The sequence below is a fragment of the Diadema antillarum genome, unplaced genomic scaffold, assembly GCF_040938485.1.
Source record: "Diadema antillarum isolate AM-2024a unplaced genomic scaffold, OU_Dant_1.0 scf00000141, whole genome shotgun sequence".
Classification (NCBI taxonomy): Eukaryota; Metazoa; Echinodermata; class Echinoidea; order Diadematoida; family Diadematidae; genus Diadema; species Diadema antillarum.
The window spans coordinates 2386507-2411611 of NW_027271030.1; the positions used below are offsets into that span (position 1 = coordinate 2386507).

The 25105-nt window shown below is 39.0% G+C and overlaps 1 protein-coding gene across 1 annotated transcript in view; it reads right to left on the reverse strand.

Moving 5' to 3' along the window:
• Positions 1–751: 751 nt before the first annotated feature.
• The window catches only part of LOC139721336 (calcium-binding mitochondrial carrier protein SCaMC-2-like), a 33835-nt gene continuing 9481 nt past the window's right edge, over positions 752–25105 (reverse strand). The window contains exons 3-9 of the mRNA XM_071632655.1: positions 18753–18864; positions 16605–16763; positions 10171–10323; positions 8332–8439; positions 4231–4398; positions 3539–3686; positions 752–1181 (exon numbers count right to left, since the gene is read on the reverse strand). Coding sequence (XP_071488756.1) covers positions 1009–1181; positions 3539–3686; positions 4231–4398; positions 8332–8439; positions 10171–10323; positions 16605–16763; positions 18753–18864 — 1021 coding nt within the window. The 3' untranslated portion in view covers positions 752–1008. The remainder of the gene's footprint in view (positions 1182–3538; positions 3687–4230; positions 4399–8331; positions 8440–10170; positions 10324–16604; positions 16764–18752; positions 18865–25105) is intronic.

The following is a 25105-nucleotide window of genomic DNA, read 5'->3' on the forward strand; positions in this document are numbered from 1 at the left end:
ACTACTATTGTTTCACTCTCTAACAAGACCAAATTGCAGATTTAGTTTTGTTCAGAGAACAAAATGTCCCATGCTTCACTGCTGAGTGGCAAAATATCAACAGGACTATCTACTCCAGACTAGAATATTGCTTAATCAGGCCTAGCTTAGATCTGGGATTTCTTGTGATATACACCAAAATCTTACTTTTCTCAGAGACATATATCATTTAAATGAGAATCCAACATTCATTTTCTTTTTTTCTTTTTCTTTGTAAGCTGTGTTTGTCATCACTGACCTTATGTGAAATAAGACGACTGACTAGCCAGGCTGTTTAGCCCATATAATTCATGGAACAAATGGTGTTAAAGAAGTTCAACAAATATCCTGAGAAAAGACAAATGTAAACGACATTTGCAGGAAACTTAATACATGAAACACTAAAACTTTACTGACCCATATTACTCCATATGTATTTAATAATAAAACGTATCTTACAATCTAAAAATTGCCATATAATATAAACTATTAAATATCAGACACATGTACCATCTTGTTTTTTTCTAGCAAACAAACTTGTGCTCATGTCCCCACATACCTACTATGCACAGAATATCTCGCACTATTGCATTGCTAACCCATCTGTTATGTACCACACACAGCTGACGGAAAATCTGAGAGCATCGAGTTATGCACTAAACCTCATCAGAGCATTCATTGTGTGTGTGTGTGTGTGTGTGTGTGTTATCTCCCTCTCATTCTCTCTCTCTCTCCCTCTCTCGTGAACACATGAATTCCAGCAGCAACTGAGGTCTGGACAATTACCTGTCCGTACTTGGCCAACACTTCCCTCTCTGCCATCATCCGTTGTACACTCCAACTGTAAAATAAAAACAACACCACTGAAACACCAAGCAGGTGACATGAAACCCAAGTCACACCCTATGTGGGCTACATGCCTCAGCAATGTCCATCCACCTCTCGTCCCACACATTGGTGGAGTCCTCCCACCCCCTCCTCTCTCCTCCCTCATACAGCCCGCACGCCGAGGACCGTTTTGGTGTTCTCGTAGACCACGTAGCCGATGCTGACCGCTGGGATGACCTTCATGAAGTTTGGCGTGATGCCCCGATACAAGCCCTTCAGCCCCTCGGACCGGATGATGTCGGTGAATAGGCTTCCCATGGTTGCGTTCCGTGATGCTGGTGAGATTGTCAAAGGGTTATCACAGACAAAGTTATATTGCAGCCTCCTTCTCTTGGCTTCACCCATCGAGGATGGGCTGATTTTGCTACAACATGCATTTCCCACAGATGCTTGCGTGAGTTTAGTCGTGACTCATCCTCAATGGGTTAAAGACAACCAAAAATTAGCTGAGTGCAGGTCTAACTCTAATGACTTACTTGTATCCTTAACAACCTACAATTGCCCTTTTCGTGAAAATAAAATCCATGTCACTTATTTACGGGCTACGCTAAAATAGACTTCTTTCATTGCCCGCAAAGCATGACTGGCCATTTTTATCAAAGCATGGACTCAATACACTCATGGGCTATGAACGAAGGTCTTTCTTCCATCCATCATCACTGCTGCCACTTGATTATGTGCATCTTAATGAATCCATTCACATGTTTAGACAATGACGATTGTGTAGTCATGCATTGTCACTGACTACGGAACTGTTTCCCTCATTTCCGTCATATGTGGCCGAGGTGCCTTTTGAGACTCAACTGCCTTTGACTAAACGCCAGTGATGGGGAAGAGCAAACCTCCAAACAGGAACAAATCTGGAGTCACAAAATTGGTAATTACTGAAATGGACACTTGTGGACACGCATGTAAAGTTTCTTTAATAATGGTAAAATATACATGTCGTCTACCATTACTCTGCATGTTTACTCTGAAAGAATGTGCGAAAAAGTGGAAAATTAGATCAAAAATGACATTCAATCTGCCAGACTATTTGCTTTCTCTTGTAAAGTATGTGCCTTTCCCACATGAAATTGCTTGAGCGATGATTACCAAATACACACTACAACTGCACATGCAGTTTCCTTGATATACAAGTTTTGATCTTCTGCACATATAACTGTTGGATTTTTCAAATTGTTGTGTTGTTAATATCCAGGCTGGCTGCCAGCAAATTATGATGAGATCAAAGCAGGTAAGCATGTTCAAAATGTTATTGTGATGCTTTTGACCGACACAGGGGCATGAATTAATCAACGAGCGGTGAATGTCCATGTGCAGTAGGTCCATGATCTCAGGTAGGACATTACTATTAAACTTGTGGCAAAGTTCAGAGTCAACTTCTGTTTCACTAAATCACAGTCCAAATACACAATATACAGTATGCCCCCCCCCCCCAAAAAAAAAAAAAAAAAAAAAACACCCAGATTTCTGCATTGTTATCTTTCAAAATGATTAAACAATCAGAATACCATTTCAGAGTATAAAACTGTAACTTCTTACCTACATCTTGCAGAAAACCCAATTCAATTTGGTTAACTGGTCACCGAGAAATGTGGATCATTGTAAAGCATGTCATGGGTCCATTCTTCAAAGTTTAGCACTTGCATGATCTCAGCATTTTGTAAGGTGTGAGCACCCTGGACAAAACTTGGAGGAAAGGAATTCCTGACATGCTCTACAAATATCCCAATTTCTCTGACAATCGCAGCAAATCAAAAGGGGTTTTCTACAAGATGTACGTAATAAGTCATAGTTTCATACCTTGAAATTGCTTTTTTATTGATTCACCATTTATAAAGTTATAATTGCAGAAAGTCTGATTGTTTTTTTTTTCCCCTTTTTTATTTCATTTTATTTTATTTCATCTATTTACTTTTTTTTTTGTGGGGGGGGGGACATATGTTATATTGCTTTGACCTTGCTAGCACATCTTATCCAGCTTAATCTCGTCTTTGAATGGTCTCTTTGTATTTCAAGACACTTCACACTTCACACTTCAGGATCAAAGCCAAATGTGGGACTATTGCTCAGAGTCTACTTTTTTTTTTTGGGGGGGGGGGGGGGCATAAAAACAAGAACATGATCACATGGAAACTGAGAACACCCTTTCTTCTGTCATAGAAGCCTATAATGGTGTGATTGAATAATGGTGAGTTAAAAGCAAAAGTTAGCATTAAGCCCAACTAACAAAGTATTTCATTTACAACCTTGGGAAAAACTGTCTTGAACTCTCTTGAAGTGAATGTTACTGCACTGTATTCTATTTGGTTCATACTGCATAACAGTCCTAAAACTTAACACTTGTCACACTAACAAACTTGTTACACTGTTGAAGAGTAACAGTTATAGCAATGAAAATAAGTGGAAGAGTTTTATGAATTCCAATCAAGCCACAAAATTGCCTTGCACATATCTTTATTCTTGCAAAGCCCTTCTTCGAAACTTTTAACTCATGTGAAAGCAATTAAGTGAAACATTTAAACAAGTTAAAAGAAACTTCTCCTTTAGAACATGTCCCAAAGTTTACATATGAGAAGGTCATTATAATCATTCCAGTATTTCCCAAGACCATAGCAGGTGCACTTACTCTGGGCCTGTAATCTTGTTCGGACCAAGGCGAGGGGGTAGCTTGCCAGCTGGCCACATGTGCTGGACACGGTTCCGCACCCTAGTAATACCACGGTGTTTGGGACTGGCGAGTCGGCGTGACGACTGATCCACGCATTCTTCACTGTCTGCAAAGAAAGTATGGGACAACCATCGAATTGTAACAAACTTGGTGCTGTTTTATAAGAAGCCACTCGCATCTGCAATGCATTTGTTGATGCCCCGATAAAGAAAACCATCATTTGAGGCATATCATGGCAACTCATCATGCAGACATATTCTACAAAACTTACATTCATTTCATTTTCCTTTGTGTACAAAATGAAAAAAGATGATGGAACAAATATCAATGAAAAATTGCCATATGTGAATTCGTCCTTTCTTTGTAGGCAGGGTAAAACATAAACCCGCATATCGTTCCTGCACATTTGGAGAAAAATTGGGTCATCGTGTGGGGGAGTGCTACCTAGTATTCATCCTATCAATGTAGAACATACCCTGTGAAGCAAACCTTCTGACCTTTGACCACTATGACCCTCAACCTTGTCTTCTACTAAGTCAATCCCTGCATAAGGGATGATTGCTATCTGGTATCTATCAACTTTATCCTCCTAACACAGAAAGTATCTACTGACCGGTACCCTTTGACCTTTGACCACCATGACCCCTCACCTCATACACTGCTAGGTCGATCCCTGCGTACGGGATGATGCCCAGGCAGTTTGGAATGTACCCTCGGTAGAAGCTCCTTGGCCCCTCCTGCTTGTAGATCTTGACTGCACAGTCCAGGATGCCCTTGTACTGCCCCGTCTTGCGGATGGCCAGGCGTGTCTTCAAGACCTGTTGTCATGACAACCGAGAGTCAATAATGAATGCTTGACTTACATCTCTATGTGCCCAATTTTTCTTTTGCGTAAGAGTGTGTGCATGTGTGTGTATGTATGTGTGTACACATTTGTTTACATTCATGTTTGTGCCTGAGGAAGACAGAATTTAGAAAGCAGAGCCATACACACAGCCCTCTGAAAGCGATTGAAGTTACAATAAAAGCGGGTGCGTTCTCACCTGCCTGGCAAGAGCAGGAAATGCCAAGTATGACGAACAAATCTGCCACTAAATTCAGGTAAAACAGATTTGTCAGACTATATGTGACACTTCATTCTCTTGTTCTGTATCTTCTTTTAACATGATTTTCCACATAAAGGCACATCAAAATTCCACTCAAAGTCTTTCAATATTGGGGGTGGGCAGGAGTGATTAAAGTGCATCTTCCACACTTTATCAACATGGCATTGCATTAGATGTGAACAAGTACAGTCCCTCCTCTCTCTCTCTCTCTCTCCCTCTCTCTCTCTGAAGTTCCCTCGTCCCCTCCTTGAACTCACTGGATCATTTCATTGACTGTAGGTAGCCTCCTGTTGGAGACTGCTGTGACAGCATTTGTGGATAGAGATCGGAACGTGCACCTACACGTATGCATAAATGCCTTCTGAAAGGCATGTTTTTAAAAATGCCTTTTGTCCCTTTCTTCCTCGTTAACAGTGTATTGAAAAGAAGTTATAACCATGCACATTTATTCAACTCATTGGATTGAAGAAAGCATTTCGATCCTGAAGACACTGAGAAAAATAGTGAAGAAATCAATGAATTCTGGACAATTTCATAATTCCAATGCCAAGAATGAAAACTTGCTAAGTAATTTTTTTCAATTCTTTTAAATCAACTTGAACTTAGAAGTCAGTACAAGTCTCAGGAAATACTGCTCTGGTCTTCAAGAAGATGACCAGTTAAAACTTACTGCACAAAGTCACACGATATGTAGTAACACGTTACGGTGTCTGAATTGGCAACTATCCTACGTCTCAGAACTACTGTACGAGTTTCTCTGAATCCCCACGGGAGCGGATGCACGTAATTGCTACGAGTCTGGGAAACACGCCGCCTCAGCAGCCAAGAGCGTGGGAGAAGTCAAAGTTAAAACCCCTTGCTGCAACTTTAAACTTGCTACTCTAATTCTCATCCTCTGCTCAAATCTGAGCTATCTCTGCTGTTTCTCCATTTCCAGACTATTCTTTGAAACTTACTTATTTATGTACCGGTAGTCTTAAACTAATATGTCACACTTGGCAGGGACAAGCCAGATATGAAGAACATCTCGGAAACTTCTGGAAGATGACATCTTCTCAATGGCACTTATGAACTAGGACATAAGTTTTAAGGGTGTCTGGACACAGTACCGCCGTAACTGAAGTTGTGTTTTGCTTGCTTGGTTTATGATTTTTGTTTGTTTAAAAAAAAAAAAAAACATCACAACCTGGATTCAACAAAAGTAAAACTTCAATACAAAATCTCTGCATATACGTTATTTGCCTTTTCAATGTTATGTTCACAAGTGCTGAAGTACATTAGCTTCATTATTCATCATAGGCATACAGTCATTTAACATAACAATTGAGTAATAAAAGCAGCACTTGGAATTATTTTTGAATACAGGTATTTCTCTTTCTTTCTTTTAACTGTTTAACAAGACATAATGCTTACAATACAACCATATATTGCCTTTAAGTCATTCATAAAATTGGCAAAGTCGGGATGTAGACTCATAGCTCATTACTCATCTATAGCGACCCCTGCATGCCAGAAACGATTCAGAACTCTATATTTAGAACCCACCACAGCTTGTAGAACAGAACAATCCCACCACTGCATTTCTGCCACCGGCACTTAGAAAAAGAACAAATCTTTATGACGAGCACTTCAATATAACACAATATGATTAATTTAAAAAAGGAGGTATGATTCATATGGAGAAAGTCGAAAAGGTGGGGGGAGGAAAAGTTGGAACATCAAAATATACATCCTTTTGCATGTGTGACTATGAAGCTACATACTTAATACTCAAACATCTGACTACATGTGCTTCAGTATAAGAATGAAAGATGAATGATTTCAATTGAAGCATAAGAAATCCAGGGTTGTACTTTTGCTAAAAATAGAAAAATGATATCACAGCATTTGACACTGATGCTTTGATCAATAATTAAATCCAAAAGTAACTCCCATCCTCTTGACACTAACATGCCTTATCATGCTCCACTCTCATATTTTTATTTGATTGAAATATTGATTCTTGGTTGTATAAATCAAGAATATTACAGAAAGATGACTGACAAACGATTAATAGTGGGACAGGACAGAAACACCTCCAAGTATACTGCATGCCTCTGTAAACAAATTCGTAATACAAAGGGAACTATCACTTAAAAGAATGCAAATGTCGCCAAAACAATTCGGTATTTGCCTAACAGCATAGAACCCCCACCCCATCCCCCTAAAAAAATAAAGCAAAAACAAAAAACAAAACAAAAAAAACGTACATATACATACATGTACATACGCACAGAACTACTTCCTTTTTTTTTTCCCAACAGAAAAAAAAAACATTTCTTTCAAAGAAAAAAGAAATTGCTGCCTGGCTCCAATAGATTAAAAACTAGAAATGTCGCTGAGGCGACTGGTATGCCTTTGCCATAATGCGTGATTCTCCTAACAGGTCTATAGTAAATGTGGACAATGTGTGATTACATTTTCACAAAATTTGCAAAATATTAAAATGACAAGTTTGTCACAAATGTGTTGAATGTTCACCTTCCTTGGCCTAGGTTTAATTGGATGAATAGGAGAGCATGTACTTGCGGATTTAAGGACTTTAACTTGATTTTTACCCATTCATAAGTTTATGCATTGAGTAATTTTCAAGGTATGGAGAAAAAGTGCAATTTCTGTATTGAAAAGTACATTGTTACCATTTTCATCTGGCCTTTGACCCTAAAATTCATTGGATAATCAAGGCAAAACATGCATATGTAGTAAGTTTCAAGATAACTTGAGCCATTTCGGAGATATGGAGGAAAAAGTTAGTTCAGCACTTTCCCTTGATCTTTGACCTTTTGACCTTTGAGGCAAAAAAAAAAGTTTCCAGAGAATTTCTATTACACGTAGGTTATACATGCATACGCCAAGTGTAAAAAAAAAATAATCCTGCTGGCCTTGCATGAATATGAGGAAATAGTAAAATTTTGAAGTGTTGCCCTTGACCTTTTACCCCTGACCTTTTACCCATGAACCCTAAATTCTCTAGATAATCACTGCCAGTCAGTACATGTATATATACTATGTTCCATGAAGATACCTTGAACAATTTCCAAGGTACAGAGAAAAAAGTAAAGTTTTAATATTTTTACATGACTTTTTGACCTTTGACCTCATGACCCCAAACTTAACCAGAGAATCTTAATAGGGTAATACATGTACACACTACGTTTAAAGAAAATATCTTCAGGCATTGCATAGATATGGTGGAAATAGTGATATTTTATGTATTTGACCTTGACCTTTTGACCTTTGACCTTGAGCATGTGCACCCAAAAGATGATAGGCACAACTTCACCCCCTAATACACATACATGCCAAGTTTCATTAGGATACCTCAAAAGGTTTTTTAGTTATGCTGTCCACAAAATTCATTACGGATGGACGGAAGGACGGACGGACGGACAACCCGAAAACATAATGCCTCCGGCACCCCTTCGTGGCGGAGGCATAAAAAACTAAAAAAACACCCCTGATTTTAAATCTGTGAACATCCGACAAAACAAAACACAGAAATTCTAGGGAACCTTGTCAAGGGGACAAAAGGGGGTTTGGGGTCAAAACAGGTGCTGGAGTCTACAAAGGCAATTAATGCCATTTTGCAATTGAATCGTGTCTCACCTCCATGGGATATATCGTGGTTTGTGCAATGACGCCCGCTAGCGACCCGGCAACGAACCTCTCGTACACTTTCAGCTCTTTGCCCTCTGTGTGTAATAACCTCTTTATCTGTCAAAGGGATACAAACAATGATAATGAAAAATAATCACTGTAAACAATTTTATTACTTGAGAAAAACAGGCCATCAAGATTTGTCAATTTCCCCCATTTGAGACACCTATCAACAATCCAACCTAACAAAACTATCTTGAGCTACTGGCAGAGATATAAATAATTTTGACCACTGAAAAGTACTCTAGGAAATTTCTCTCATGATTATATCAATAGATAATTGACAATGATCAAAGAAATGCTGAGGGAGGGACATTTTTTGATCATCCAATTCAAATCATTCAATTTCTACAAATTTCATGGAATTTTCTCTCATATGGAGTCTTTGTGAGCACAACTACATGCACACACATGTAAATGTTTATGTTAAAAACATGACCACAATGTGGTTTAAATTATCCAAAAAAAAAAAAGCCTCCTCTCTTTTACTTTTGTTGTTGTACATAAACTACCCTGTCAGTGAATTTGAAAAGATTAAATTTGCTATCAAAGAGGAGATGTAAACATACATAATCATACAGTATACATGTACAGTGTAGTATCTTTGCATTTCTTGTCTACAGCCATGGAGCAAAGGTCTGACTTAGAACATGTAAAATATGTGGAACAGTCTTTTTAAATGTTGGAAGAATTTTATGCCAGCAACATTAAAAAGACATTAAAATGACCCTCACTGTGAATGCGGCACTATGACTATGTAATGGTAACGTGCTTGCCCTAACTTTCTTGAAATTTTCATGACTTTGACAAAAAAAATAAAAACCTTCACATACTTCCGTTGAATTGCATTCCTTCAATATAACTTTTTACCGAGCAGCTTTTCTTTTCTCTATTAATATTTGAAAAAGGTTGCATTTGCATTTCACACAAATTTGTTGTAACAAGAAATGGCAAGAGTCACCAAACAAACGACATGACTGTGTAAGGTACAATTGTATGCTGCCACCATGAGGCAAAAGCCATAACAAAATAATCTGACCGAATCGGGTGAGATCTAACATGATCGTTTCCTTTTGATCACAATCTTTCTTCCACCCCAAACGTTACAAAAGGAAATTCCATGTGAGGTATAAATTCATGAGATTTAAACCTATCATTTCCTTTTCATCATAACCTTTCCTACACCACCATAAAGAAGGAAAATTATTTGTCTGGTAAACTCAGTCTGTCATGGATAACACACTACAAGATGATGCATACACTTTATGCATCTCCCCCCCCCCCCCCCCCCATAAAAAAGAAAGAAAGAGTAAATTTAGAAAAATAAAATAAATTGATCTCTGTAGCAACTGATTGAAAAATTGCCCTTCATTGAAAGTTAATAGCTATAAATTAAGTTTAAGAAAGGTTCTTTGTGTGTGTGTGTGTGTGTGTGTGTGTGTGTGTGTGTATGTGTATGTATGAGTGTTTATACCAAATTTGTTTTAGTTAGAAACGAAAAAAAAAAAGACAAAATACTTTCCCGGAGTTAGTTTTCAAATACCAGTATTGCCTATCGCCTTCTCAATAAATCTCTTTACTATAATAATTTTGTTTGTTTTTTGTCACATTTTTATGTATGCATGTTTTATCAAAAGAAAATAAATGAATGAATGGAAAAAAAAAAGATCATGTTTATGTCGATGAAGGGCAATTTGTCAAACAGTTGCAATAAAAACAACTTCATGCAAGATAATCACTATGATTGATTGTGTAAGAAAGCAGGAAGCAATTCCAAGGGGTCCTCACCCTTTCGTATGCAAAGAACTTGATGGCCGACTCGGGAGCAATTTTGATGACGTTGATGCCGTTTCCTCTCCAGAAGGATGAAATACCGCCCTCTCTGTACATGTGCTTGAAGCCGTCGGATATTCCCACGTTGGGCTTCTTTGAACCGATCACCTGACACAGACAGAGAATGTGGAGTCAAAAAGTCACGCATCACGTATCTCTTGAGGTATGTTGCTATAAGATCTGCATCTCCAGCAATAATTTTTCCCTCTTCCTCCCTCCCTTCCCCCTCCTCCCCCCCCCCCTCTTTTGATACAAGACCAGTTCTTTTTCTCTTTCTCTTTTCCAAGACTAACTGTCATAAATCCTCACACCAGTTATTTCAAGGTTCAGTGAAGCAAAAATCGAAGGGACTTGTGACCCAAATGTTACAGTCGAGTGCCATGTTTGACCCATCAACTGAAATCCAAGGACCAACCTTGTGTTAAAGCACTGACATCGCATTTTGAACTAGAAATGTCGCTATGGCAACTGGTATGCCTCCGCCATAATGCACGATTCTCCCAATAAGTGTATAGTACAATGTCGTCACAATGTGTGATGACAGTTTCACACAACTGGCAAAATACTGAAATGACAGGTTTGTCAGAATGTTCACTTTCCTTGAACTAGGTTTGCTATAATTGTCTAAGAGTGCAGACAAGTATTTGGGGAATTGAGGATTTTTACTTGACTTTTGACCGACACTTTTATAAGTTTATGCATTGAGTAATTTCAAGGTATGAAGAAAAAAATGTAATTACAGTATAAAATAGGTTTTTATTTTGCATTTAAGCTTGGCCTTTGACTCTTAACCTTTGACCTTTGACTCTCTGGCAGGAAATTTCCCAGATAATCTCCATTAAATACATGTGTATATTAAGTTTTAAAGATAATCCTGCAAGCATTGCATAGACTAGTATATGAAGGAAATAGTGAAATTTTGAGGAGTTGACCTTTAACTTTGACCCCTGACTATTGATCCATGACCCCTAAATTCCCTAGATAATCCCTGCCAGTCAGTACATGTGTATGTACCAAGTTCCGTGAAGATACATTGAACCATTTGCGAGAAAAGTGAAATTGTAACATTTTCACCTGTCCTTTGACCTTTTGACCTTTGACCTTATGACATGAAACTCTCTCTGGAGAATCTTTATGCAGTAGTACATGTCTACACTAAATTCCAAGAAAATACCTTTGGGCATTGCATAGATATGGGGGAAATAGCAACATTTTTAGCATTTGACCTTGACCTTTAGATCTTTGACCTCTTGCCAATTTCACTAAAAAACTACTTAACTAATTGCCCCATCATATGTCATCCTTGGACCAAGTTTGGTGAAAGTTGCTTCATCCAGTTTTGAGTTTTCACGTAAACAGATAAATTTTAGGATTTCACCTTGATCTTTGACCTTTGACCTCTGCCCAACTTCACTCAAAAACTAATCAAGTAATTGTCCCATCACAAATCATTCTCGGACAAAGTTTGGTGAAATTTGTTTGATTCAGTCTTGAGTTATCGCGTAAACGGATACAATTTCATGAGTTGACCTTGACCTTTGACCTTTAGCCGATTTCCCCAAAAATCTAATCAAGTAATTGCCCCATCATACGTTATACTGGGACTAAGTTTGGTAAAATTCCAGTCAATATTACTCAAGTTATCGCGTAAACAAATGCGGACGGACGTACGGACATATGTATGGACGTACACACGGAAGGACAACCCGAACACATAATGCCTCCGGCACCACTTCGTGGCGGAGGCATAAAAACAAGTAGTGATATTTACTTTTTGGCTATGCTGCGGAAGAAAGATTTCGTTTTTATTACCTGCAAAAAATCAGTGGCACATTATGGACTAGACAATCTGGGAATTTTCCAGCAGTGATGTCAAAGTCACACGAACAAGCTATTTTGGAAGTTCAAGTGATGACTGTTGCTCCATGCAGACATGACTAATTTTTTTTAAAAAATAATCTCACATTCATTATAATTTGACATCTTATGCTTAAGTTTTATAAGTGCTGCTCTCAGTCGCATCCTCCCATTTTTGTATGCTGTTTGGTATGATGCTTTTATAGTTGGTGACGTCTCCTTGCTTTACTGGGTTTGCACTCATCTCTTCTCCACACTGATGCCAAGGGGCTTTTCCACGTGAGTTGAGATATGACACTTCCAAGCACAGACCCCTCCAATTTATTTAAGATCTATCTTAGGCATGGTATGAGTTCAGTGAAATAATTTTTCTGTCTCTGAGTAAAGTTCACTATCTCCCCACGTGGCACACTTTGCCATCACAAAAATAAATTCTTATCAGACCCCTGAGTGCTATTTTTGAGGATAACCTTTAATCAATTTTAAAGGATGTGTAAAAAGGGATAACAATTTTTAACACCAGTGAAGTACATGTAAATGTAACGTAGCCGCTATTTTACCTGTCAAGTTTCATTGTATAAACTTGTACCTTGGCTCCTATATAGTCTTGGTCCCCAACTCCCTCTCCCCTCAAAGTAAAAAAAAATAGCAATAACTCTGAAGCAAGTAAATATCACACCTTTTAAATGTAGACAAGAGACTCTGCCTTTAATACGCAAAGTTTCAAGTCTGCATGAAAAAGTCTGTGTAAAGTCTGTGTTTAGCAAGTCTGTGTAAAGTCTGAGTAAACTTGATAAATTACTATTAAAGTGCACACTTTTTTACATTATTGTCTGATTTGAGAAAAGACTGCTTTATGAATGAAATGAAGGAAGCTGATACTGGATGCTTAACCTGTTGAGGATGGGCTAATTTTGCTACACGCATTTCCCATATACTCGGGACTCGTCCTCAACGGGTTAAGGTTTTGTCATCAAACACAAGTAATCTATTCTCAGGCTGTATCAGCAAATGTCTATGCCTGATGAAACTTACAGCAGACTCTTATTACACTACACAACTTGGGCTTTGTGAAATTACTGTGTTATAATGTATTGTATATGATGAACCAACAAAATACTTTGAAACTTGAACTTTCAGGCAAGACAAAATCACAGTTGTAATAATTACAGATTATTGTATTACATGAAAATTCTTTATAATGAGGTTCCACTGTGTTTTCAGTTCTGGTGCAACCCTCTAAGCAAAGAAGAAGAGTAAGGTGCTTTCTGATTTGTGCGTACAGTAAATGCAGGTGGATGGGGTAGCAAAGATATCATGAAGCTAAAGGTATAGTGCTGCAGATAAGACTAACAGTGTTCATTCATAACAGGAGTATGCAATATGCAATATTTGCCAACACTAGCAGTTACAACTGTACAAGGTCAGAGTCTATGTTTGCAAGTGTACACAAGAGTGAGCAAGCAGTTTCTTCATATTGGGTGATTTCAAGTTCAGTGCTTGTGCTGGTGTTAGCTCCCAATAAACTGTCTTAATGAATCAAGCTCCAACACTAACAGTTAGATTAACGCAAGCAATACCCATCAAAATTATGGACACTCAACACTAGCGCAATCTTCACATCATTGTGGAATCGTGCAGGAATTACACAACCAAAAAAAAAAAAAAAAAAAAAAGTGACGGTACTTGGTTTAGGTCATATTATGAAAAGATATAGCAATGGATGCTTTGCTCTAGGCAAGTGATGTGGAAGAAGCTGCCACAGATATCTCAATATATCTCTGACATTCAACAATCTTAAAGCCCAAACAAAGTTCTGGTAGGCCTGCAAAAGTTGTCAAATTTCACTCCCAAATGTGAACGTATGCTTCGGAAATGTGCAGGATAACGATGTTATTACAAGATATTCGATGGGTAACGACGAAAATGCGAAATATTAACCAAAAAGGTTCAGTCTCAGAACTTACCCGAACGGGGTCAGGCTAAACTCGGACTCGGGGATAACTCGGCTTCGCTTTGACGGCGGGATGAGTTGTAATGGTTGTCCCTCTGATTGTACAGTGTTTTCCTATGGGAGCGGCCTGTATAAACTAGCGCTTCGTGTTCTGGCTACTCGCAGTAATGGTCCGAGTTGCTACAACGCGCGCATCAAAAACCTCTTTTGCGCGCAAGCAAAATTAGTGTGCGCCTATCAAGCACCTCTAAAACAATCAAAGGCCCTTGATAAACAACAACAAAAACTCCAAAGACCGCGTCTCAGCAACTGAGGACCGCGCGCTGTCATTTTTGTTTCAAACGTTTTGTACAGGACTACGTTAGCACGCACTTTCCTGTCCATTCAGTTAGGCCTCATTTGGTACTTTGCAGTGGCCAGTAGAATGTGGTGATCACTTACTGCGTGTGAATTGTCTGAAGTAAGGTCGAATTTTTCCCGAGACCGAGTTAGTCTGGAACCTTCTGGAATAAAAGTCGGTTTTCCTACTATTATTATTTTTCTCAAAATACTCCAAATCGACTCATCATTCCGGCAAACCGCGTCAGCCAGGTAAGTTTCTTAGTGGACTCTTTCGATATATTGCAAGTAAAAATGAAATGGTGCTAGACGGGTTCTCCAGCACTTACCGAAACTTAGTTTTCACTTTAATTTTGCTCCCAGGCCTGAATTTGTGTGCCCATGTCTGTAATGTTTGTGTGCTTTCAATGGGTGACTATGTAGTAGCATACACTATGCACATACTTGATATGAGTGGGATGTGACATAGAGTATTTGTGGTCAAAGAGAGGGTCAAAGTGCCATACTTGAAAAATTTAGTAATTAAATCATAACTGTTATTCAGCAAATCTAATATATATTCTGCACTGCCAAACCCCAAGAGGGTGAATGCTTGAAGGTCCAAGTGCAATATTGGCAAAAATTCGACTTTTCAGAAATACTAGAGAAGGTATGGAAATTGAAATATTCAAAATTTTATACACCAGTCCAAATAAAATTTATGCTTGTAGTTTTACGTTGAATCTGATATCGGTTTCCACAGAATGCCATCAGCTGTGCATTTGATGAAAACACCTTAAATGTCTTGAACCAGACGAGTATCGGGTCGAATTAACATGTCTCTTGTGTTATTCCTACCCAAGTGTTTGTGGGCAGGTAGGTGAGAGGAACATATGCATGGCTCATCACAAGCTGATTGAGAAACCATGCCTCTCCACACAACACACAAAACTACAAACGTTGTACTTAGTATATGATGCAGTCAGGAGGAGGTATTTTGCATTGCCGGGGAATAGACCAGGCTACACACAGCAAACGAGAGCAGACAATGCACTGTCGGCTCACGCTCCACGGCATGTATGGTCCCTTGTCACATTGTGTGAAGAAAAAAAACAAAACACAACTTCATGCAAACTATCGCCCGTTTCTGGCTCAGCGGGCAATTACACTGTGAATCCCAGTCAGCTGACTGCCCAGGCGCAAGAGTGAATAGAAAAGAAAGTCTTTTGCATGGCCAATGGCTCTCTGGGGTATGCTAGGTAAGGATCTCTCTGGCCATGCACAAACTCCACTATTAGCAACGCACCCAATTTTCATGCATCAATGGTAGGAGGAAAATTGTACTCCCCCCCCCCCCCCACCTCCCGACCCCCCATCCCCTATCCCCACCCCCATTAAGGCTGTATAGCTGGAAACACTGCCACGATTAATTCAATTCTGGTGTTCATTTTTTTTTCCCCCACACATACGCTGTCGCCAAGATATAAGTTTGCAAAATGTCCATTTGAATAAACGGTGGTTTTGTATAGCATCATCAATGTATGTAGACTCATGTGTGTACATGATACTTAGCAATGCAAGATCTCAGAGGCGTGAGAATACTGATGCCAAAATACATAATGTACCCTAATCTAAGCTTTGTCCAGGGGGAACAGCAGACATGTGATGCTGTCATGTTCATTAATTTACACTCGACTTGTGATATCATGGTCGTGTACCGTTATTGAAACCTCCAGTTACCCCACCTCTAGATGTAATCTTATCAACTAGAATGTTTTGTCAGTCAGATTACTTTTTCTCTGAAATCTTTCATTTCCACCACCCTACCTCCCCCCCCCCCCTCATTTTGGCTTATTCCAACCTCTAAAGTTCACAATCTCTTCATACGATCACTTCACTTCAAACATTTAATCTTTCAGAAAACACTAGAACTTCTCTCTGAAAACTTCCCTTCCCCTCCCCTCCCCATCTTGGCTTACTCCAACCTCCATATTAATCTATTTCTAGATACCAAGTCATCACTTGTGAAACCATTTATCTTTCGGAAGGTACACAAGTACTAACTTTTCTCCAAAAACCCTTCCCTCATCCCATCCCCACACCCCATCTTTGCATATATTCCAATCTCCAAAGTACCTAATCTCTTCATATGATCACATAACTTGAAATATTGCATCTTTCCAGAAGATATGAACTTTTCTCCAAAATCTTTCCTGTCCGCCCCCCCCCCCCCCCCACATACACACCCCTCTTGGCGTACCTGCAAGATGACCTTTAACCTGTCCAGCGGGGCGGTGACCGTCCTCGAGACTGCTCCGGCCGCCCCACCAGCTGCCAGTATCCTCCACCACATTCCTGTCTGCCTCTCTTGCTCCGTAAACTCATCCGGGATCATCACATCCTCACCGATGTCCAGGAACTAAGGGGAAGCGAGGCACATGAAAGAAAGAAAAAAAAAAAGGTATAAAAGAGCTTTCAGAAGAAACATACAGCACCCTAGTAGTTGGGAAGGATGTTCTACGTTTCTACAAAGGCCTTACCACTTTCAAAAGCTTTGTTGTTGTTTTTGTTAGAGTCACTGTGGCTGTATGGTCCTCTCAAGAAGTCTCCCTCATGAGTTTTTGAGTGCGAAATGGAAACCTTGCATGAAAAGCCCTCATAAATTCTTGATTTATGAAATGGTACAATTTCACATTTTCTATCAAAGATTTAGAATGTATACATCACGGCACATGAGCTGACCAGTAATCCCTGACTTGAGTTCATTTAGCCTCGAAAAATCAATGTAATCAATATCTCAGTTACTGAATGCTCACTTGAAATTGAATCCAGGCGTGATGACTATTTGTCAGTTTATCTGGTGCAATCACATTTGATTTTTAATTGTCACCAAGCTCATTTGAAGTTGAATCCAAGCGTGATGACTATTTGTCAGTTCATCTGATGCAATCACATTTTATTTTTAAGCGTCACCATGCTCGTTTGAAGTTGAATCCCAGTGTGATGACTATTTGTCAGTTCATCTGATGCAATCACATTTTTTTCTTTTTAATTGTCACCAAGCTCATTTGAAGTTTAATCCAAATTTGTCAGTTCATCTGATGTAATCATATATATATTTTTGTTTTTCAATCATCACCAGCATCACTTCATTACATTGTATCTCCAGTAATATCGATCAATCTTGAATTCAAATCGAGAATTCTAAAATCCTGTACAGTGGAACCTCATTCTGAAGTGATGGCACTATAACAAATTCCTCTTATAACAAGGTACATATTGCGAGTCCAAACCCTCTATATTCCTTTGTTTCTGTACCCTGGTATCGCCAGAAACAACATACATTGTACGTGTACAGTGGACTCCCGTTATAATGGAGTCCTCGGGACCAGCAGTTTTCTCTCGTTATATCGAAATTTCGTTATAACTGAACAAATGAACAATAGAAAAGCATAGAGTCTATTGTGTTGCGGCCTACATCTTTAATTCGTTGAAACCGGGATTTCATTATAACCATATTCGTTACAAAGGAAGTGCACTGCACCATGATATAATGAGAAAATCCTGCAGTTAATATGATGAGAGCATGCTATGGCTTTGATCTGTGGAAACAATCAACTTTAAGTACTGATAACAGCAAAATATGTGACTGTGCACCTCAAAACAAACAAAAAGTCGCCAGACATGAATTTTTAGTTAAGACCATATTCTGAAAGAGCAGACTTTAAGCTTTAAAATGATGTATAACTCAAATAAAATGGACTCTCCTAACCTATCTAAATATTGGAAAGAAAACACAAACTCAGGAAAAGTGTGAACTGAGAAAAGAGGCTCTGAAGTACAGTGTCTATTCAAGCACTTAATCTTTACCAAACCGTGCTGGCTGTGCGATGAATGGGACAAAAAACAGGAAGTAAACCACCAGAGTAACGACAATGAAGGGATTATAAGATTAAAGTGAAATTAAGCACGCCTCATTATCACATTCTGTTCATAATTAATTCCAACTTTCAAAGCAGTAGCCTTATCCTTTCAAAAGTTATTAGAGTTGAAAGTGAAGAGTGTGGACAAGGTTTTTCAGAAATGAAAAAGGGATTCTCAAGACACACATAATCACACTATTCTACCAAACATGTTCGAGATAAACTGCTAAAAAACACACTTTCCTGCCCGTTTTATGATACCAAATTTTAGCATAATGTAAAAGAAGACCCGCTCTTTCAGAAAATATGAAAAAGTCAAGTTCGGCTAGGTTGACCCATTTCACTTATTTTCAGTCCTCACGCAAAATCAGTGTGTGCGACTTTATGTTCGTTTTGAGGTGCACGGTCACATATATATTACACAGCGTGGTAATTGTCAAGGTTCTTAGGTCCTCATTATGACAAGGTTCCCCCTTATTACTCACAGTTGCATGCCTCCAGTAGGCATAGATATCTCTGAGATCAGAACTGGGGTGTAGCAGGAGATAATTCCTCCATTCGTTCCAGTCCACTTTCAGCGTCCCATCCTTGTCCATGCTGTATGCGTCATGAAACAACAGCAACAACAAAAATAAAAGATTAGATCAACAAGAGCATTACAACTGAAATTTGACATAACAATTACATGTATCATCACTTATCAAAAACAAGTTCATCTATACTTCAAGGCTCAGGGTGAACCAAAGAAAGATTTTGCCTAGTTTGAGCATTTAAAGTCACACGATGGCTTAATCATCTTCTGTACTGGGCATGAATAAGTACATGTACATTGTACACTAATAAAACAACCAAATATAGAATTCCCTTTGTAGCCTCAACAGACCTACAACTACAGGTACATGTAGCACACAACCGTATATCTTTGTACCTTGGTCTTTTAAATCACTCTTACATTCAGAAAAGTCAGGAGTGTTTTCGAAATGAACATTAGCAAGACAAAACACGAAAAATCACTCTATTAGCTGTACACTTCAGTACACCAAGATACTATTACCTCCTCTCTCATGTCATTTTCATGCACTTCTATTCATCCTGTTCAATAAATTGTAACTTTGTAAAAAAAAAACAAGTCCTCCAGCCATTATGATGCCAGCATTGTAGAAATGAATGGCTTTGATCTTTGACAACAATCAACTTTTGATAGTAATGATTCTTTTTTTTTTTTTTAAGCAACTTCCCTACTACAAGTAAATAAACTGTACTGTTGTGGCTTTTCTGTTTTCAAAAGAAATCTTTGGTAAAACACATAGTGCATGTACATGTAAAATGCACATTCTGATTACATCCTGTACAACTTACATGAACATACAGTCTCTATGTGGTACATACAATGTACAATGTACAATGTATGTACTTTTTATTTGCTGTCTAAGTATGTTTTCACCACTCTATCCTTGCACTTATGGCACTAAGTACGGTACATGTACAATTGTATCATGTGATTAGCAGATGTAGTTGTATGTACAAAATGTACTTACAATGTACAGTGTACACTATTACAATATTTATTGTTTATCAACAGTATCTTTCTAGAGATACACTTGTAACATCACTCACTGACATTAACTGATTATTGAGGAAATTGCATCAGCCTGCAAATAGACCACATTTATTTGCACTGATACAGGCTTGTAGTTCAGAGTTCATTGAATACAGTATTCACTTCTGCAGAGGTACAGTTGCACCAGACACAAACGCTGCTATCGTACACTGTTATGGTGGTATTAATTACTGTACCCAATACAACATCATTTGAGGACAAGAAAGGCATTTCTACTGTACAATGCTCACAGAGTTACAACCTTGTGCATCACACAGAGATGTTATGATGGTCTGTATGTCTGGTTCAAAGAGCAATTCACTTACACAAATGTAAGCTCACTAGCAACGGCAGGAGAGAGAGAGAGAGAGAGAGAGAGAAAGAAAAAAAAAAGAACAACCTATACCATCTCCCCATTACCACATCTAACACAGCAGATCGCTTCGCAATGCTAATTTTTGTTGATGACTTAAGGGTGATACGGGGGTGAAAATTAGATTAAGCGCTCCATCCATTTTGTCCATCGGGACATCATGGGTATTGGTGGATGCAGTCACTGGTAATAGCACAAAGAGATAACTACAACACTGCCCTTCAATTTGGAAAGCTATAAATGAGATTTTTTTTTGGAATGCACATTGCAAACAAGAATCATACAACTGCAAATGTGCAGTATTCCAATTGTTTTTTGTGTTTTCAGCAAATTACCCCAAAACACATCTTGATAGCAAGAGATAACTGACAGCAACATCTTGTATGAGGTTATGACATACATGTATCATGTGTTAATCATTTCTCACAAACTCACACACAAGGACCATACTTCAGTGGTCTTTTGGCTTTAAAGCCCCCGTTCCACTATCACGATTTGGACCCCGATCTGTCCCGATCTAGCAGATCGGGAGAGAGCGGCAAAAGCGTACGGGGATCGGAAGCATCGTAGCAGCAGCGTGTGGAGGTCGGGGTTGGAGCGGGCATTTTTTTCAAATCGGGAAGAAATTTTGAACCGGTTCAAAATTTCTTCCCGATCCCCCCGATCAAAATTGACATATTTTTAATCGTACGGCAAGCGGGGAGAGCGTAGTGACAGCGTAAACGCAGCGGGATGAGCGTAACAAGGTCTTTCTGAGCGTAGTAACATCGGCACAAGAACGGGAAGTAATTTTAGCTGTAATTTTCGAAGAAGAAGAAGAAGAGATGAAGAAAAAGAAGAGAAGAAAGCAGCAAAGCAGCTACCCAAAAGGCGAAGAAAGAGAGACTGCACGTACATGTGATGCTGAATGAGGAGGAAGAGGACATAGCAGAATTTTGAAGAATATGAAATCATCTACAACAGCTGGAGGAAGACGGACTATAAAAGCAAGGACATCAAGAAAAAGCCTTGGAAAAATGAGCACGTCTTTGTTTATACAATGCATTGCTGCAAAAGAACCGTGAGTTGAGGAGCCTCTTCGAGATCCACAGTATATTTCTTCGGTTCTGCTGCAGACCGACAGTCGAATTGGGATACATCGGGACACATCGGGCACTTTTCAGCTCTCTGAACGGGGTAACAGCGTGATAAGATCGTATAGATCGTTTAGAGCGTAGATACAGCATGCATCGATCGGATAACATCGGCAACATCGCACTGACAGCGTAGCTACATCGTTCTAAAGCGTACCGGCAGCGGCAGAGATCGTAATGTCTCATTCCCGATCATCGTAGTAAGAGCGTAGCAAGCACTTGGTAGTCGTAACTGCAGCGTACTTAGAGCGTTCTAACATCGTACTGTGTCCAGATGGGCTCCCAGGTTTTACCCGATCCTTCCCGACCTGAGAAAATTGTCAAATCGTAGCGAGAACGGCATAGTGGAACGGGGGCTTAAAGGGATGGTACAGTATTGGTGAAGATGAGAATTGGGCTCTCAACTTTTTGTGAGATACCAAGAAAACACTTACAACAGTGTAGTACAGAGCATACCATTTTAAGAGGAATTCAAGGTTTATTTGATGAAAATCAGGTTTGGAATGACTGAAACATCCAAAAACAAAGTAAAACAAAGCAAACGTAATGAAGTGTGGGTCCCACACTTTATTAGAATCGCTCTTTTTGGGATATCTCAGCCATTTCAAAACCAATTTTTATCAAATAAACTTTGAATTCCTCATAGAATCACGTGCTCTTTCATATTTCATAAGACGTTTCTCATTATCTCACCAAATAATGTTAGAAACCTGAAATTACGTCTCAACCAAAATCCCTTTAATATGTGACAAATAAAAACAAAGTCCCCTCACATGGACATCATAAATGGTTATGTACTATTGTGACTGTACAGTATGATTTCTGTAGATTCAGAGATGATCACATGATTTACAATTGTACATACAGACAGGGCATCGATGATCTATCCTTTTTAAAAAAAGGAAGAAAAAACAGGAAATGTACATTGTTTTGGGTGCATAGACAGACAGACAGCCCCAAAACATACATGATGTAGTGAATCTGGCACCATTCTGAGATGGAGGCATGTTTGGCATGTAACACTGTAGAAATGTAGACCAAATTTTTGTACATTGTAATGCTACACTTTCTCTAATGCAAGAATCAATCTTGTAACTTTGTCAAGTAGTGTTCCTACAGGGAAACAACATTGCAGAAGTTTAAGGGCCAAAATGGCATGCATATTTTTGGTGAGAAAACAGTACCTGTATTTTTACCTTTCTTGCAAAACACATGTACAATTGTATAGTGATACAATTTGGGAAAAACAGTATTTCCTGTGAAACCTGCAGTATTTTCGGCAAAAAGAAACCCCTCAATTAAAAATATTGAAAAAAGAAGTAATAGTTACATGTACATGTACACTGTAATTGCAGCATCTTGGCACCAAATGGAAAAAAAAAATCACAAGTAAATCTAAATTTGTGTATTATTGTAATCACATTTATGTTCTATATAAATTTATGTAACCAATGCAGCCCATCCCTAACTGTGAAAACCCTTGCCGCATTGTTGTTGATTAAATCTTTTTTTCAAAATGAAACCAAAACTATAATCATATTCAATACCATGTCAATGTACAGTTGTATGCTGTTCCACAGTCCTTAACCCGTTGAGGATGAGTCCCGAGTATACTCAGGCAAATGTCTATGGGAAATGCATGTTGTAGCAAAATCAGCCCGTCCTCAACTGGTTAAAGACACAGTTGTGTGTGGAGAAAAGGGTGACCCTATTAGATTGATCCTCATTCGCTGTCCACTGCAGTACGTACATTTGAAAAAACCACCAAAAGCACAGGCTTGCTAGAATAGAGCTAATTATATAACGCCTGAAGAGATCCTTGTCATTTGATTGGTTGTTTGACATTGATCATTCTGCCGATTTCACTACGACGTCATCATCCGTGCAATTGCGGCTCCATTTACCGTGCAATTTTGGATCCATACGATTTGTTCCATTGCACGCTCACTGAGAGCCCTGCACACTACGCGTGTAAAACGCTTGCGTTTGCAGTGTGTACAAAAAATGCGACAGCGCGCTAGCGTCAAGCGCTCAGTGAGCACTCTCGCGATCTCAGATTTTCTCTTGTTTCTAAATCAATAAAACATCACGTAACAATGATCTAATAGGCATCATATAAAACAAATAATAAATGTTTTTCATTCGTGCAATGGACAGAATATTTCATTCCGTGAAAGATGAAATGTCCGATCCATTCAACTCGGCTGCGCCTTGTTGAATGGATCATTTCATCTTTCACCTCATGAAATATTCTGTCCATTGCACTCATTATTTGTATACTGTGTCAGCAAATATGTGCATTGAAGCATATCCTCATAGGTACAGTAATGTTTGACTCCAGTCAAGATTCTTCAGCTGTGTGAAAGAGTTCAGTGATAAAGCTGTATGTATACAATTTGTTGTAGATTTGTGAATATACATTATGTATCTGAATATATTATTCGAGTTGGGCCAGCCTTCCAATTGCATGGTATCCCCATACTGCTGGGTCTATAATAACCATGCATAGCCCCCCCCCCCCCCCCCCCACTACACACACACACACACACACACACACAACACACACATATTTATGTATAACATGCTAGCACAGTGCTCTGGGGGTATGGACTGGCCCAGCCAGACTTGTATTTCATCAGCCCTGTTACTCTGCAGTTGTGCAACCATCTGCCTCCCATGTGATTTTCATGTACACTACAGCTGTATGAATCATCACTCCAGCAGAAATCAAAATGATATTATTATCAGACAAAAATGTTTTGAAAACACCATTAAGAAAAACAAGTCCTGAGTGAGTAGATCATCTAAGTTCACAGTTTTGCACTGCAATGAAGCTTGAACAATAAACGCATGATGCATATGTTTGTATGCCTGCTTTGAATACACTGTAATACTATATACTCCATGCCTACATGCATTACACATTTGAAGAACTGCACACTGCAACGCTCTCTGTGTTTAACAATAAAAGGCCTCCTAATTTCCCCAAGCTTTCCAATGAGTTTGATCAAATCATGCATATGAGGGTCAGTTCAGCGACATGACTGTGATTGAAGTCAAATCTTTTCAGCTGTTTGATAGGCCACATGCAGTGCACACTTGCCATTATACTTTTAGGCTCTTTGACTTTGGCCACAAGATGTGTATTCGGGTCTGCATCCCAAAGACTAGCTACCAGGCTGACCTGGGAACATCCCACGGCTTCATCTCATCCCTAAATGTCACTCCCATCATCTCCTCCTGCCTAGCAACCAACATCTGATGAACATCACAGCAGACAAAAGTCACTTAACAGAAATTTATAACAAAAAACAAAAAACAAGCACAAGGATTATTAAACTGGACAATGCTGTGATACCTGTCACTTGATAAAAGAAAATCCCTATGCACCTAACTGAAAGCACTGACAAACTGGATTGGGGAGGGGGGGGGGAGATTCTAAGATAATAATTTGAAATGGCTTAACGTTTGTCATTAAGAGCAGCTTCGGTGCAAACAGCCTGTGCATTCATACAATTCACTATTGAAAACTGAGCATGCATTCACTGTGATATTTGATTTCAATTCATGCTTTCCGTTCACTATTCACTCACAATTACCAGCCGGGCAACAAGGTGGGTGACTGAAAATATCACATGGAAACACAAAGGGGCCACAGACCTGTGTGCTTTCAATTATGGGTTAAGTTATAATCCCCTATTATCATCCTCTAATGTAGGACCTACGTGTCCT